The 17,294-nt window shown below is 41.5% G+C and overlaps 1 protein-coding gene across 9 annotated transcripts in view; it reads right to left on the bottom strand.

Moving 5' to 3' along the window:
* The window catches only part of ADGRV1 (adhesion G protein-coupled receptor V1), a 443,810-nt gene extending 432,399 nt beyond the window's left edge, over positions 1–11,411 (bottom strand). For 4 of the 9 annotated variants that reach the window (XM_008167448.3, XM_008167450.3, XM_008167449.3 and 1 more), the window contains exon 1: positions 11,185–11,392. In XM_008167448.3, coding sequence (XP_008165670.3) covers positions 11,185–11,266 — 82 coding nt within the window. In that variant the 5' untranslated portion in view covers positions 11,267–11,392. Of the gene's footprint in view, positions 1–11,184 lie in introns of all 9 variants that reach the window. The other 5 variants (XR_010602227.1, XR_508681.3, XR_010602226.1 and 2 more) reach the window with 5 other exon arrangements.
* Positions 11,412–17,294: the final 5,883 nt, after the last annotated feature.

Raw genomic sequence — 17,294 nt, 5'->3', positions numbered from 1 at the left:
ATTATGAATGAAAACCCAATTCTGCCATTTCAATTGGAATGGAAGGCTCTAGGCACCTCATAGGACTGAGACATAAGAAAGCTGACTACGACTAACCTACAAGTGATGTGTATTGGTCTCTACCCTAAATTGCTCTCCAGAGTATAAATGTTATTTTGAGCGCCTATATTACAGCTTGAATGTGAATAGTCGCTGTAACCTTTGTAAACTTTGAGACAATTACACAGTCTGCAAATGCAGGCATCATCTATATGCAACAGAAGAGTTTGTTGACCTTTTCGCTTCAGCTGTTACCTTGTCATAGACTTAGCAAGTAGCTTCCCACGGTGTGTGCTGCAAGTAAATAATACTGAAAATATGATCCTTGGGGGCAAGGTTATAAAGTTTAGAATTACTTGAATTCTATTACCTCTACTAGGGGACATTCGAAAACTATAGGATTACTCCTGTGGAACAAGAGAGGTTTCATAATCATTTCATCAATTATTCAGCAGGTGAGAATTCTTCCTCATTACATTATTTGAACTATGATTTACTATGTGCAACCTGCCAAAAATGACCTTTATCTCTGTGCATATTAAACCAACTTTAAAATATTACAGTTAGTAAAAGTAATGTAAATCAAGACTTGAAGAGTTCAGCTCATGGGAATCAAAATATTATCCAAGGAGCCAGTATAGCTCACAATATTTTACCTTATAAAATACTGGTCATGATTTATATACTGACTTCTCCGATCCTGCAAAGATTTACACATGTGCTGAACTACACACACTGTGAGTGATCCCATACTACTCATATTGCATCAAGTTCAACAAGTATCTTTGCAGGATTGGGCCTAAATTATTTTTTTCTGAGACAAGAATTATACATCTTTTTTACCTATTGTACCATATTAATATTGACTTTTCGTATTTATATTGAAACTACAGTAGTTTTTTCACAGTAAAAATACTAAACTTTTAGTATATAATACATTGCATCCTGCAATGCTGCTAAATTACTAATGTTTATTGGGTCCAATTCTGCCACCTCGAATCCTTTAATAGGAGTATTGCTTTTGAGAGGACTGAGGGAGAAGAAATTTCAAGACAAGATTCAAATCACACAAAAATGTAACATATGTTGCCACAACTGCTACTGAGTGTGGGAGGGAGGAGGAATATAACAAATCTTTAAGAAAAGGGGTCTAAAACAGCCTTTGTGACTCTGCAGCCTAGGAAGTCAAATAGAACCTCAATGGGCCAACAGCTGTGAAGGTCAATTTGGGCTGGATAGAGCTATAGCAAATAGAGATTTAGAATGTCAATAGTAGCTTCAAATGATGTTACACATTGTAATTCTGGATACTAAAAATGAATGGGTTTATTCTAAGGGTTTATATAATCAAGAACATAAAAAACTAGCTCCCAAAAGAAAACAACAGACTTTTAAGGACAGTGAGGGATGCTGTAAATCCCAAAATTACACCCTTGTTAGACATTTAATTTAAAAATCAAAGGATTTTTTAAAAAGTAATGCTACTTAGCTGGTAACACACAGTTTCTTAGCTAAATATAGCATTTTCTGGAGCACATTTATATTTCTACAGAAAGAGCAAACTCCCAGTGTAAGACAGGTAAGATTACTTACTGATCCTATACAATATTTTCTAAAACATCATCAATCACAAATAAGTCAGAGACCATATCACCTCTGTTCTGCTCCCTCTGTCAAGTCACGTTTACTGTCACCAAACAGCATGTTACAAAAAAAGCATTAATGCAGTCTGTGGTATGCATCTCATTCATTAAACAGAAAGAATGTCTCACACTGGTTTTAAAATACCATACTTCACAATGTCCGTGCTGCCTTAGGAGATGCCATAGTTGAATAGCAGGTAGATGACGTGGTTTTCACTTCAAAGACATGCAAGCCAGATGCCCTAAAAGCATACAAGCTTTTCTGATACTTTGTACCATTATTTTCTCTGTGGTTCCTTTTTCTCACACATTATTCATAACCTTTCAAAAGAAAATATTGCCCATTTTTGCACCTAAGTTTCTAAGATCACATCAAATTATTCTAAGATTGGACTTCAGTTACGCCGCATTTTGCTTCTGGGCCCTGATACTGCAAAGACTTACTTGAGCAGACTTATTTCTACACATTGTGAGTAATTCCACTAAAGTAAACGGTGCAGATCAAGGGGTGAGGGTGGTGAAGATTGCTTTATGCTCAAGCATTATGATGCTGAATTTCTGCCAACCACCAAATCAACAAAATAAATTTAGGGTTTTTTTAATTTTATTTTAGATGGTCTTTTCCACAGATTTTTATACTCTGACTTTTACATTTGATAATCAAAAGCCTATAAAATGGAAGGCACCACCCACTTTCTCTGGGCTGGGGTCTCTGGAGGATAGTGGCACACACTCAGTCTGCAAGACAGGATCAACCTGGGATGGGAACCAGCAGTGAAGGGATCTGAACTTGAAAAGGCAGTAGCCAGGTCATGATCTGACATTAAAGGAGAAGGACAGTGCAGGATAGCAAAGTAGGAAGAGAGAAGGGCAAGAGGAGAGAAGAGATCACTAATCAGGGAAGCAAAAGGAGATAAGCATCTGGAGCCAAGACTAACTGTCAGACCCAGCATGGCTGATGGTGAGGGGAAGATGGTGGGGGAAATGGGCAAATGTTTTAGAGTGATCTCTTCAGATCTGTGGCTATTTTGTATTGCTTACCTTCACATAGTACTCAGAGTTACTAAGGTGTATAGGTATAGCACATCAAGGTAGGTATAACATCTACCACATTCCTTCCTATCTGTCCCCATTAACTCCCCTCAATTACTATACACCCAGCCAAGCAGAACCTCAAAGGAATGGCATGTCTGCTACTCTGCAGTGCGAGCAGCATGATGACCATCTCGGGCTGCCAGACAGTACCCCATTCTCAACTTGGTTTGTTCTACTGTGCACCCTGCAGGATCTTTTCCTGAATCAGCATGGAGTCAGAACTGCTCTTTAATCCTTAAAGGCAGTTTCTCCAGAGCATGGCTGAAGCACACTAGGTTGGAACAGTGCAGGAAGGCTTACAATGTCACCACCTTTGCTGTACATGTTGTGGAGATACAAAAAGAACTCCTGGTTTCCAGCGCTGAACTTTACAAACATTATGAAGCATATTATAAAATCATATGAATTGTAATAATATCAGTTCATTAAGATTCAGAGTTTCCTATGTTGCCAGTAATGATCACAAAATAACAGTAAAGGAGTTTCTGTATTTAAGGCTTATTGGAACGTTTCTCTTTTTCACCTCACAGCTTCAGTAGCTTAGCTGTCAATATTAAGGACCGCATTTTCAAAGGATACAATGTGTGTGCCAGCAAAACCTAGCATTTGAATAGTTTGTATTGCCTCAGCCCCTCTCCCCTGTGGTGTTGGGGGGGATGGAGGGTGGAGAAATAAATCCCTTACTTTGATGGGAGAGGGCTGACCAGACACTGCTTCCATGTCACTACTTCAGAATGACAGCCTACTCCAGCGAGAGAAGCCTGATGCCTCTACATGCTGCAAAACAGAGGAAGCAGGAGAGTTATAAAAGACCAAGCAGCCAGATTGGTTGCTTCTCTCTTTGCTCCCCTCTTCCCCATTCTGGACTACTCTGGTGGATGTAACATTTTGTGGGAGACCGTTAGTATCCCATTTTTTCCATGCATATTATTTGGGGGCCCTGCCCCCTAGCTTCTATCTCAGAGTGCCAACCCTTCTTCCCTCTTTGCTGCAGGGAGCATCACTCACAGGTGCCCATTCTCCCCTTTTTAATGCAAAATATTGGGAAACACTTGACCTGGCCCCCACATATACACACACGTTGCCTGGTGCAGGGAGCTCTCAACTGGCTTCCACTGTCCCAAAACTCCAACTCAGTAGCTTCATGCTGCCCACCAAGAACTGCTGCCATGATGGAGCACTAGCAGGCTCTCGTCTCAGTTTCCAGGAGGGCTTATTTTCATTTGAAGGAGATTATTTTTAACTACACAAATATTAGGCAATTACTCTCATGAACAACAGCTTTTTACCACAACTGCAGGCCTCTTTAAAACTTTACGAAAACTCACTAACTTGACATGTAGCACTGAGAATGGAGCGACAGCTAGTTTAATGTACCTGAAAGTATCTCTATATGAAAAACCTCTTTCTCTCAATTAAGTCCCCTTGAAGAGAACACCCATCCTTCATCGTATAAATATTGTCAAGAGGAAAGAAGTTCGAGCAACTTTTCATCACATTCATACCTACTAGCCAGAAAGTTAACCCTCTTAGACAGCGAACTAAATCTATTGTACCAGCCAGGCACCTACACTAAAGATGGTGAGGTCTCCCAGCTGAATCTAAAGGTAGAACCCTGATGGGAAGCCCAAAGCATCCCAGCCTCTTCCTTGAAGCTAATGGGAGAGCGGTGAATGCCATCTTCTCTTCCCTCTGCTCCATTGTCCAAGTGAGGGAAGTGGGACCATTGCAATTCATATTCTCCTTCTGTACTTTCTAGTGGCTTTTCTCTTCATCCTCTCAAAAGGGAATGGATGTTCCTTTCATGTGCTCTTAGTATTCCTTAAGCTTATAACGATCTCAGGAGAAATGAGCTTTGTCTTATAAGTCAGATAGAGCTCAGGGTTCTGTGAGGTTCAACTTTCCTGCTCTGCCTACTTTCTTCAGGCAGAGCACACAACGAAGTGCCAAATTATCAGGCAGTGCTAAACTCACTTATTGAGCTCTTTGCCTTGCCAATGGCAAGCAGGCAAGAAAATTGTTCATATAGAGTACAGAGTATACAAATGTTAATTACAAACATTTGTGGATACCTTATAACCTGTTCTGAATAGACTTCCTAATCATAGCCTTACTGGGCATCCCACTGAACCATATAATAATTAAGGGCCAGATTCTGATCTCGCTTATTCAAAGTAATCCAGAGTAATTCCAATGGAACTTACCCACCTGGAGTTACTCCATATTTACAGCACAGATCAGAATCTGATCCTGTGTGATAAACAATCAAACTTTGGCTGAAATCTGCTAAGACAACATTCTTTTACCAAGAAATAACATACTATGGGGTTTAATTCTGATTCATTTACACTAAGTTTACACCAGTACAACTCCAATGATTTCAACTGATCTACTTCTGATCTACACTGAAGCAAGTGAGATCAGAATCTGTCCATGTGTAGCTATAGCCAAAGCCCAGTAATACCATATACTGTAACAGATAAATATGCTATAGTATTGCAACAATTGGCAATATAGCTTGTACTATTTTTGGCATGTACATAACTATCACTGAAGCGAAAGGAAAGTCCCATAGAAGGATCCCATTCTAGCAAACCCTTACTCTCATGCAAATAATCCTGTTTCACACAAGTATTCACATTGAAGTCAGTGGTCATCTCACATTTGTAAGAATTACTTACACAAGGGTTTGCAAGGTCAGGGCCACCCAGGCATGACACGACATAGGTGGCATTCTACCTCTCAAAAGAAGTGGGATGGATATGCTTTTCACTTAACTATGTTTACACTGCAATTAACAACCACTGGCTGGCCCATGCCAACTGACTCGGGCTTGCAGGGCTCAGGAGAAGGGGCTATTTAACCGCGGTGTAGACATTCGGGCTTGGGCTGGAGCGCGGGCTCTAAGACCCTGTGAGGCGGGAGGGTCACAGAGCTTGGGCTGCAGCCCAAGCCCTAACATCTACACCACAGTTAAACAGCATTAGCTCAAGCTCTGCGAGCTTGGGTCAGCTGGCATGGGCCAGCCGTGGGTGTCTAACTGCACTATAGACATACCCTGAGAGGCCTCCTATCTCCCACAAAACATGCAGCCCCCACCCCTCACACTTACCCAGTTTCTATTCTGTTGTATCTCTCTCACATGGCTTCTTACACAGTTGACCAAAAAGATACTTGTCATTACAGATGCTGACCCACAGCTGTCATCAATTATAGAAGGAATTGCAGATGCTCAGCACATCCCAGAATCAGGCCCTTAAATACTGGGACCAAAAACTAAGATGGTGTAAACTGATATCGTTCCATTGGATTCAATGGAGTTATGCCATTTTACATGAGCTGAAGATCTGGCCTTTGGACTTAAGAATAATTTCCATTTGTACCTTGAATTTGGAGGTATCTGTCACCCTCTCAAAAGTTAAACTTGCCACATTTTTAAAATATGAAGTGTGAATGTGAGGACAAAATTTATCCCTCTAATTACTGTTTGCCTGGCTGAGCCCATATATCGCATGCATAACATATTACTGGATACTTTAGTGCATATTCATTAATTTATCTCTCATGCTGGAATGCTTTGAAAAATAAAAATAAACAACCTTGACTATTGCTTCTTACATAATAAGTTTATAAAAAAAATGATTTGCAAGGTGAACAGATGTGAATTATAGCCTCTTGACAGGGATTAAAGAGTATTATTTCAAGTGAATTGACAAAAGAATTATTGCTATGTATTGTGGTTCCTTGCAAGGGAATAAGCATGTATGAGCTACACAGCAAATTAATGTGTTACCTAATCATAAAAATAAATCACTCATAACAAAAATATATTCTTAAATATTAAAACTTGTATCGAATATTTATACTAAATTACAGAAATATATCAATATGTGCATCAATTATTTGATTAAATATATTTCATTTGTTATTACAGAGAAGCAAAGAAGAGGATTTTTTCTATAGATCTGTCTTTAACAAAGGCCCCAAAACAATACCTCTCCATAGAAGAAAAAAATACATTTGCATCATTTTGGAATTGATGTGATACAAGGCCTCCTCTCCAATCTATACCATGAATTAATCATTTACATCTCTGCAATCTGTTTTTAAATCATACAAATGATAAAGTGCTGTGTACTGAAGGGAGCTCTGAAAGCAAAAGCTGTCTGGGTTCAAAGACGCCTCACATTATCTTTGTTAAGTGGTTTGGGGTTTTTTAAAATCTTTTCTAAAGCTTTTAACCTGTGCCACAATTTAATAATGACTATTTAATAATTATAATAATTCCCTTATTAGCTGGGTATTTAATTTTCCTTGCCCGATAGCACCCTGTAGCTCAAGACAAGGAAATCTCTTTGTTGAGTAGTTATTTAAGACCAGCAACAATAACTATGCTGGAAAGAAAGGTACTTTGAGAGGATTACACAGGGCTAGTTCTCAACAGCACCAAGCCGAGAGCAGCAAATTACAAACCCAAGTACTTCATTGCATGTAACCAAATTGGCTGGTTGAAATGCTAATTGCTTTTCAGCAAAGCTAAAGACAGACAGAGGACCTTGTGCTTCAGAGAATGACACACATTTTTTACCCCACTTCTGCGCCATTGTCTTGCTGAGAATTATTCAAAATCTATTCATAAAGGTAGCTCTTTCCCTAACCTTTAAAAATGTGGGAAATTTCTACAGCTCGCCTCTGCCCAGTACCTCAGATCCATTGGTGTGCCAAACCCATAACAGATGGCTGAATTAAATCCATGTTAAATCCCTAATAAAGTAAAGCTTGAAACAGTTCAAAGCCCAAAATATATAGGATGAGGCCTGGAGAAGTGACGGGGGAAAGGAATAGCTTCTTGTTCTAGCAAATGAAGAATGCAAACCGTGATTTACATAACTGTATTTTAACTTGGAAAAATATAACTGACACAATATCAAAATATCTTAACATTTAAAGAGATCATACTATGGCATTTTAGAGGGAATTTTCTTGTCAACATATTGAAAAATCCACTATCACAAAATTCAAAATGTGTACAGACCGTGCCTTTCATTGTATTTCATTTTGCCAGATAAATTCAAGAATTCAAACAGCTTCTTGCCTGGTTAAATCAACAGCAATATTCTATCCTAAAGAACACCCTTGTTATTTATAACAAATTGCAACATTTGGTGAGTTATACAACAATTTTAACAGTTTTCAAGAAAATACTAATCAGTCAAGCAATGAGTCAGTATTTAGAGTTGTGGGTTTGTTTTGTTTTTTTAAGATTTGAAACACTGCAGCATCTCTAGTTCTCAGCCTCTTGCTATAGCCATTTAACAATTCCTACTAACCCCTTGAGCCCAATCCTGCAAAATCTCATTCATGCACAAAGTCTTTACTCAAGTTCAATAGAACTACTTACTTGAGTCAGGACTTCTTGCGTAAGTCTTTACAGGAAGAAACTCATTCATTAGTCAACTGCAGTTTTCAAAGTGAAAAGTTAACAATGTCCCACCTGGATTAGGCTGTATGACCTACCAGTTATTCACCATGTCAATCTCTTTTCCTCAAAAAACTAACATACTTCTCTTGATAAAATGCAAACTTTCTCTGAATTGCTGGAACTCTGCTAATGTCTGAAATTCACAGCATCAGATCTATAAATGAGGGTGTTATGCATAGCAAGCAATGCTTAACTAGTATACTGTGCTTTTTTTGATGGGAGAAGTATTCTGTCCAACAGCGGTTATAATCTAAGGCTCTGATCCTGCAAAGACTTAAGTACATGTGTAACTTTATGCAAGTAAATAGTACCACTGCAGTCAATAGGAATACTCGTGTGTGTAACATGATGCATGTGCTTAAGTCTATGTGGGTTCAGGGCCTCGTATAAAGCATATGAAGCGTTTTCACATAATAATTCATACTTGCTCCTTCCTAATTATATTTAGGATGTAATATTCTTTATATTTCTTAAAGGGCAATTTATACAGTGACAGTAATACTAAGAACATATTGTAAAAGGGCACTCAGGAAGAGCAAATAAGAGAGAGAAGTGTTATCAAGCAATAAAATGAAGTTAAATAATCATAGACATTCTATTTCATATAATACCAAGAATCCAATGTACAGCACACAGTTTGTTAATACCTATAAAACCACCTTAGCCTAAGAGATCTTCAAAAGTACTCAAGACAAGTTTAGTAGGTCCATCTCTATTGAACTTTGAACCATGAAGACATTTTCAAGTTTTCATTTTAAAATATAAAATATTGTATTGAAATTATATTCATGTTAGGTATCAAATATTTCAAAATACAATACATAAGCAATAATAATACAGTATTAATCTCTTCTTTACCCATGTTCTAATTTCTGACAATTGTGGAAGTAGAGTACCACTCCAAAAGGTGATTTTTTGGTTATCAATACATTTTCTCAAAATTACCATACTTGGTTTACAGCTTATGGCCCAGATCCTATAGAAATATACATATGTCAGTAACTTTACTCATATTAGTAATTCCATTAACATCTGTGAGCCAGATTCTGCAGCACTTCTGTACTTGATTAACTTTACTCATGCAAGTTGCTCCATTGAAGTCACTCAGACTACTCACATGAGTACATGTGTGTTTGCAAGATCAATCCCTCTGTAACTACACGTGTGAGAAAAGTTACTCAAGTGTGTAAGCATTTACAGGATTGAGTCCTATATCTGAGAGGGTTTTTAATGGAAACCTACCAGTCTCTCAAGCAAATAAACTAGACCCTCACTATTTTAAATAAAATGATGCTATGCATGTGATATGGCTTTAAACCTTTCCTATATTTGGCTGACTTCTAATTTTTAAAAAAGCACAAAATGTTAATAACAAAAGGACACATTTTAGGCCCAATTTTGAAACCTTTATTCTGCTAAAGCTCCCATCTATTTCCATGGCTGTTTTAGAATTTCAGGACCAAGTTCATACATTTGCTTGAAGTTCTTCAATATCCAAAATATATTATTTTTGAGCCCTCATAATTTTCCTAGCCCAGATAAGAAGCCCAGCCCAAATCCCAGAAAGCTAATGGCAGTTTTCCCATTGATTTCAGTATGACCAGGATCCAACTCCCATAACCATAAGGTGATAACCCTGCACTTTTGATGCCGGTATGCTCATTCAGATGTAAACTAACTATGATGTCATTGATTTCTTCCATTTAAAAATGTAAGAACACAATGACTTTGTGTTTAAATAGCATTAAGATTAAGAAACAAATGTCTTAATTTTCCTAGCTTTTGACTAATACTTCCTCCTTAATTCATGAAGTGGTTTAAAAACTACTTGTATGGAACGTTAGTTTTGTCTTTAAATTTTCTGAAAGCTGGACATTTTCAGTTGCATCCTTAATATTATTTAAACCATACTGATCCCCCTCCCCACAAATGGCTCTCAGTTTGCATGTAAACACTGTACATTTTTGTGGGATAGGCTGTTTTAATTTAAAAGATGAGTAATCTATTTTCTGGATGTATATATCTTTGGTTATTATACTGTACTAATATATAAGTTTTCTTCTAAATGCCTATCATTTAACTGATAGAATAGTTCCAAGTAGATATGTATTTATAACGTGTGCACAATATATATTAGAAGCACAAAGCACACTTTTGGATGTTCAAATAGTGTATCAAAATAATAATTTGCATGACACACCAAATCTATCTATATTGTAAATCTACTGGAGACACATTTAGTTCCCACTAAATTTGAAATACAGTTTGTTTATCTGGTTTAGCCAGAGTGGGTTCTGCAATAATTCATACAAAATCAACACATCAAAAAGCTGTAGAACTGTAAACCCTTAAGGTATTCCATTTTCATTTATTTTAATTGTTATTATTTGCAAATTAATTCTATCATGGGATGCTGGTTGGCCAAGCTTTATTTTTTCCCCCGCTTTGTTTTGCTGAGTTATACACAGTGCAAACAAATATAGGAGAAGTTCCCTCAGTCTGTTTTGATTGTATTGTCACTCCTTTGAAAACTCAAACGGATGTTTTGTTGTGTGGTTTTTAGAATATTAAATACCAATCGCTCCCGCAGCCGGGACCTATCAGGCTGAGTTTCTTCTGCCTGTTCTGATCTCCCAGGAACAGGGGTCTCCCTTGGAAGCGCTGCTATCTCCAGCTGCTCTAGCCCAGAGAAGAGAAAGAGGAGCCGCCAGGACACTTACGCACCTCAGCAGACTATATTCTCCAGCAGTCATGCAGGGCGAGCTCCATGCCCAGCTCTGTCCACAGCCAAAAAGCCTCTCCCTGAGGCAACAGGTGCTGCTGCCACAACTCTAGAGCTAGCAGGAGGGAGCTTTGCAGCTGAGGAAGGATGCTCCAAATGCAAGGCCCGCCCTCGCCCTGGGAAGAGACGGGCAACAAACCTACCTAGACCGGAGGACATGGACATCCGCGTCCTGTGGACTCCGCCAGCCGCCCGCGCACTCACTGTCACTCGCATATTATGCATGGCGCGGCTCCTACTCCTCCCTCCTCTCCGCGCTGGTCCGGCACTCCCCGCCCTCCCGCTGCCTCCCCACCATCTAGGAGGAGAGAGGGAGGGGAGGGCGGAGCCCTGTACCCGCCAACAGCCCTTGCCTGTTCCAGCTTCAGCGGAACCAGCCCCTTCCAGCGCCCGGCGTAGCTGCCCACAGGGATGCAAGGGAGTGGGCCAGGGCAGGCCATCGTTCCACATAGGTAAACAGGAACTCGGTTGTTTTCCCTGGAGGCGGCAAGGGCAACGCGGGGTCTACCCGTGTCCAGTCAGGTTTGGGCTCCAAGCCCTCAAATTGTACCATCAGTGAGTACAGCGGCTGCTCGTGCACCCACATAAATAAATCTGCACTTTGATGCTTCCTGGTGCATCAGCGCCCCACAAACCTGAATCCTGCTAGGTCCCACAATTTTTGACTGCATCACACATAAGCCACTGCCTAAATAGAGAACAAGCATAGCTATCTTTACATCACCAAACGCTTCCTGACCAAAAGCATGTCTGACACAGGAGTGGAGCAGAAAAAAAGGATCTTGCCAAAGTCCCAAACGGTGCACTCTAAATAGTATAGCAGTTCCTACTTCACTAGAAAAAACTCTGGACTCTAATGCATTTCAGACCAATAGCACTAGGAAAGAAAACATTTGGTACCTACCTCCTGATAGATCCTACAAATTTTAACCCCATTAACTCCAATTTTACTGTCTAATTCAAGAAAAAAGTAGCAGCTCCTATTTCACTAAAAAGTCCAAGCCCCCTGTTGCAAACTAGGACAGAGTACCACAAAAACATGTATCCAACATATGAATCCTGCTGTGTCCAAACTAGTTTTTTTTTCCCCCCAACCTGAAAACTTCTACCAACTAAACAGAGAAGTACAGTTGCTCTAATACCAGTGCAAAAATCCAGACCCACAATGCATCCTTACTCTACTGCACTGCAAAAACACATATCCATCACCTGGGAGCTGCTGGATTCTGCCATTTTTTGGCCTGAAGTCCCCAGATTGCATCAGCAAAATAGACATATTACCACTCCTAACAGACTAGAAAAATCTAGATTCTGACACATTCTGGTGTAAAAGCAATGCAAAAACACATAACTGACATAGGCTTTTCCAGATACAGTAATTTTTTAATTTGTAAACTGCTAAATTGATAGAGACCTTCTCCTAGTCCATTATATAAACTTTAGTCTATATACACAGGTAAGGTCTACCAAATTCACCGTCCATTTGGTCAATTTCATGGTCATAGGATTTTAAAAATTGTAATTTTCATGATTTCAACTATTTAAATCTGAAGTTTCACAGTGTCATAATTGTAGGGATCCTGACCCAAAAAGGAGTTGGGGGTTGCAAGTTTATTGTAGAGGGGGTTGTGGTACTGCTACCCTTACTTCTGTGCTGCTGCTGGCAGCAACACTGCCTTCAGAGCTGAGCAGCTGGAGACTGGCGGTTGCAGGCCGCGAGCCCAGCTCTGAAGATATAACTGCCAGCAGCAGCAGCGCAGAAGTAAGGATGGCATGGTATGGTATTACCACCCTTACTTCTGCCTCCAGAGCTGAGCAGCTGGAGAGCGGCAGCTGCAGACCCGGAGGCCAGCTCTGAAGGTAGAACCGCCACCAGCAGCAGCGCAGAAGTAAGGATGGCACCCTTACTTCTGCGTTGCTGCCTTCAGAGCTGGGCCCTCAGTCAGCAGCCGCCACTCTCTGGCCGCCCAGCTCTGAAGGCAGCAACACAGAAGTAAGGGTGGCATGGTATGGTATTGCCACCCTTATTTCTGTGCTGCTGCTGGCAGGGCGCTGCCTTCAGAGCCGGGCAGCCAGAGAGTGTCGGTTGTTGGTGGGGCACCCAGCTCTGAAGGCAGCACCCTGCCAAGAGCAGGGCATAAGTAAGGGTGGCAATACTGCAACCCCCCCAAAAAAATAACCTTGTGATTCCCCTGCAATTCCCTTTTGGGTCAGGACCCCCAATTTGAAAAACGCTGGTCTCCCCTGTGAAATCTGTATAGTCTAGGGTAAACACGCACAAAAGACCAGATTTCACTTGGGGAGACCAGATTTCATGGTCCATGATGCGTTTTTCATGGCCGTGAATTTGGTAGGACCCTATACATAGGCACACAAGCACTTGGGGGGGAAATCCAAATATGTCTCTGGATCCAGCAATATCTAGGCCTTTTGGGGTTTTTTTTTTTTTTTTTGCCTAGATCCTCTCAGTTTTACCTTATAGATAGCTATCCTTTTATATCAGAAAGAGGGCTGAAAGAAGTTTTAAGGGCCAAATCCTGAAGTTAATGAGAGTCTGGATTGAGTGAAAACTAGAGAGGGACTTCAGCCTCAACATCAAGATCCAAATTTCAAACATCCCAAGCTCCAAGAGAGTTCAGATCTGGTTGGGTTTTTTTGCTAGGGTGTGTTTTTTTGTTTGTTTGTGTAAGCAGAGTCTGAATGAGCTCTCCCCTGACATCTAGTGGTGACCTGTGGAAAAGGACTTCAGGAGCTGATACCTTTGCAGGACACACCCACCCTGCCTAGGTGCTCAGCATGATGGAATTGCTTGCCCAAATGATCACTTGTGGCTGGTGTTGGATCCCCAGTCTCCTTGTTATTGGGGCAGGAGTAATAAAAGGTTGTTATCCTTGTTGTGTGGACTGAGGGCAGCAGAACTGTACCTGGCATGTACCCCGATGGAGGAACTCACCTTCAACTGAACAGCACTCACTAGGCAGGAGACATGGGTTCCAAAGCCCAGTTAGTTGAGAAACGGTGGTGTGAACTGTGTTTAAGGGTCCTAGGCACAATTTGACCTTTTTTCTCTCCATGGTATAATAAAAAAGATAATTTAGACTTAATTGAGAATCTTATTACATGCTGCAGAGCTGAAATCACTGATGTTGAGGTATTAAACCTACTTTGGGACAGTGTCTCTATTGAAAGAGACTGCCCAATATGCACCAGTACTGAGGCTCCCCCACTAACAGCTGAAATCACTGAGAGCTGTGTTAAGTGGTGGGTCCTGAAGACATCTTGGTGAGTGGCCAGCTGGGTGGCTGGTGGAGAGGTGCAGCCAGGAGGGTGGCTAGCAGAGAGGTGCGGCCGGTAGGGTGGCTGGCAGAGGGGCACGGAAAGCGGCCAGCAGGGCGGCTGGAGGAGATGTAAGGCAAGCGGCTAGCAGAGAAGCTGGTGGAGAGGGCCAGAGCAGAGCCCGCAGAGGCACAGCAATTGGACGGTGGGGCGACGAGTGAGTGCCTGAGCAGTGGAGCATGTAAAGTGCCTCCTTACCCCCCCTTCCACCCAGGGTGGGAGGTGAAGTCTGCGGATGAACCTCTGAACTCTGGGGCTGCACTGGCCAAGGACAGCAACTATTAGTGGGGTGCAGAGAAGGGATGGGCCCGGTAAAGAGACTTCTGGGTTGCTGGACTTAAGAATATAGACCAGACTTATTGACGGGTGACTCTATCCTGGGCAGCAGTAAACCTAAAAGGAACTTGCAGGGCCTGGCAGATAATCAGCTGAACACAAGCTCCCAGTAAGATGCCGTGGCCAAAGTATGATCCTTGGATGCATAAACGGGAAAATCGAGTAGAAGCAAAGAGACTGTATTTGTCACTAGTGCAATCACTGGAATAAGGTGTCCAATCTGGTGTCCATAATTCAAGAAAGATGTTGAAAAATTGGAGAGGGTTCAGAGAATGATTAAAGGAATGGAAAACAATGTCTTATAGTTAAGGCTAGGATTTAATCATGGGTATTTTAAATAAAAGTCATGGATGGGTCATAGGCAATAAACAAAAATTCACAGCTCATGAATCTGTCCATGACTTGTACTATATATACCCCTGACTAAATCTTATCTGGGGGCGGGGGGCGCTGCTCTGGGGGCCCTGTGGAGGAGCTGCTGCTCTGCAGGGGCCCTAGGAGAGCCACTGCTGAGGGTGCTGCTGCTGGGGAAGGGGCCGGAAGCCACCGCTTGGGGGTGCCCCTGGGAGGCTGCTGCTAGGGGGCGGGGCCATTGGCATCAACTGCCAGGGGCTGCCGAGCAGCGGCTGCTCCGGCAATCCCCAGGACTACCCCCTGCCGCTGCTCCGGCCGCCCCCGGGACCGCTGCCAGGGGCCGTTGCACTGCGAGTGCTCCCACCACCCCCAGGACCAATAAAACTACATCCAGATCCACAATGGTTGTACCTTTTCTTCCCCCACCCCTAAGGGCTGCAGTCCTCTATATCTTTTTTCAGAGCTCTGAGAATTTCTGTTATTTCCCACGTTAGCCATAACACCGTCAACACCCTGCATTGCGACTCCTTTGTTGCTGACGACTGGACAGAGCTCCTGTTGGAGCCTGCCAGCTTGCTCCTTAAGCAGTCAGAAGGATTATTGTTGTGTGACATGAAGGACTTGGTCCCCCTCCTAAGGACTCAGCCTACTCCTCGCACAGCACTCCAAACCCTTACAAGCTTTAGGAACAAACAATCAGGTCTGGAACTGGATCTATAACAGATCTGGCATTGCACAGAACTATGCCTCCAGATCAGCCTTCACGTTCTCCGTTCATTAAAAGCACTAAATAAGGTACATTAAGTAGATCCCCCAATTCTTTGTTTGATTGGATTTTCTTTGTTTTGATTTTACTAAACTGTGCAGGTTTAAAACTGGCTCAGTTGCAGATAAACCAGTATTGAAAGCAACAGCCACCACAGCATCAATGGCCTCTAGTTTGTTTGTTTTGAAATCTTGCCTTTTCCCTTCACTGGCATCATCTGAAAGAAGGGGGAGGACAAGAAGGAGTTGGGAGATAGAGAGGGAAAAAAGGGAGTTCAGAAAAGAGACTAAGGGAGAAACAGCAGAAAGGCAATGGGACAAAGTGACGAGAGGTGATATAAGACCACGCAGAAAGTCTAAGAAAAGAGTCAGAAGGGAACATTTTCTCTTTTGTACACTTTGTTTTTATTTATAAGCAGGTCTCTGTATTATATAAACAATAAGGCTATTTTTTTTTCAGTCTTGCATGCTTTAAAGTTAGGCATCCATTTAGGTATCAAAATAAAAGTATCCTGACTTTCAGAAGTGCCGAGCTTCAACAAAGTCCATTAGAGTCAATAGGAACCACAAGTGTTCTGCAGGTCTTTAAATCGGGAGCTTTTATTTCAGTGTCTAATAAGGATTTATTTTAATTTTTGGCATCCAACTTTTAAGATTGGCCTAAATATTTTTATAGAAATAACAAACAAGCAAGAATCTTAAGTGTTTAGGTCCTAAGCCTGCAAAGAACTATTCATGAGCTTACATTGTGAGTACTTCCTTTGAACTCAGCAGAACTACACACCATGAGTAAAGTAAAGCACATGAGTCCTCCAGACCAAGATTTACTGTCTATGCTCCATATTTATTAATGTGTCACTTCCACTTAAAAAAGTAACGTAGGCACTACCTCAGCCTTATATATATCAACATCTCTGACAATGTTTTGTTCAGCTCACTTAGGAACAGGATTGCAGGATCCCCAAGTAAGTCTTGATCCTAGATTAAGTGGTTGCACATAAAGGATTTTGTTCCAAGGGAACGCCTCCTGCACAATGGAAAGTCCCAATGAAAATAGACTGGTTTGTCATCTTTATTTCTAGATCTGACCTGCAATGTCTTTCAGCCATGTGTCTAAGGATGCCTGCCCTACAATTAAAAACCCATGGCTGGTCCATACCAGCTGACTCATGCTCACAGGTCTCAGGCTAAGGGACTATTTAATTTTGGTGTAGATGTTTGGGGTCGCCTGCAGCCTGAGCTCTGGGACCCTCCCACCTTGCAGGGTCCTAGAGCCCAGGCTGAATCCTGAACCCAAATGTCTACACCACAATTAAACAGCCCTTTAGCCTGAGCCCTGCAAGCATGAGTCATCTGGTACGGACCAGAAGTAGGTTTTTAATTGCAGCGTACACATATCCTTTAAGGCAGATGAAGCTAGTATCTTGTCACAGATAGTGGAGAGCTTATTGACTCTGATCTT

Source organism: Chrysemys picta, chromosome 6, assembly GCF_011386835.1.
Source record: "Chrysemys picta bellii isolate R12L10 chromosome 6, ASM1138683v2, whole genome shotgun sequence".
NCBI classification, from domain to species: Eukaryota; Metazoa; Chordata; order Testudines; family Emydidae; genus Chrysemys; species Chrysemys picta.
Note: the sequence above shows the minus strand (reverse complement) of the source record. Positions and strands in the feature narration are given on the sequence as shown.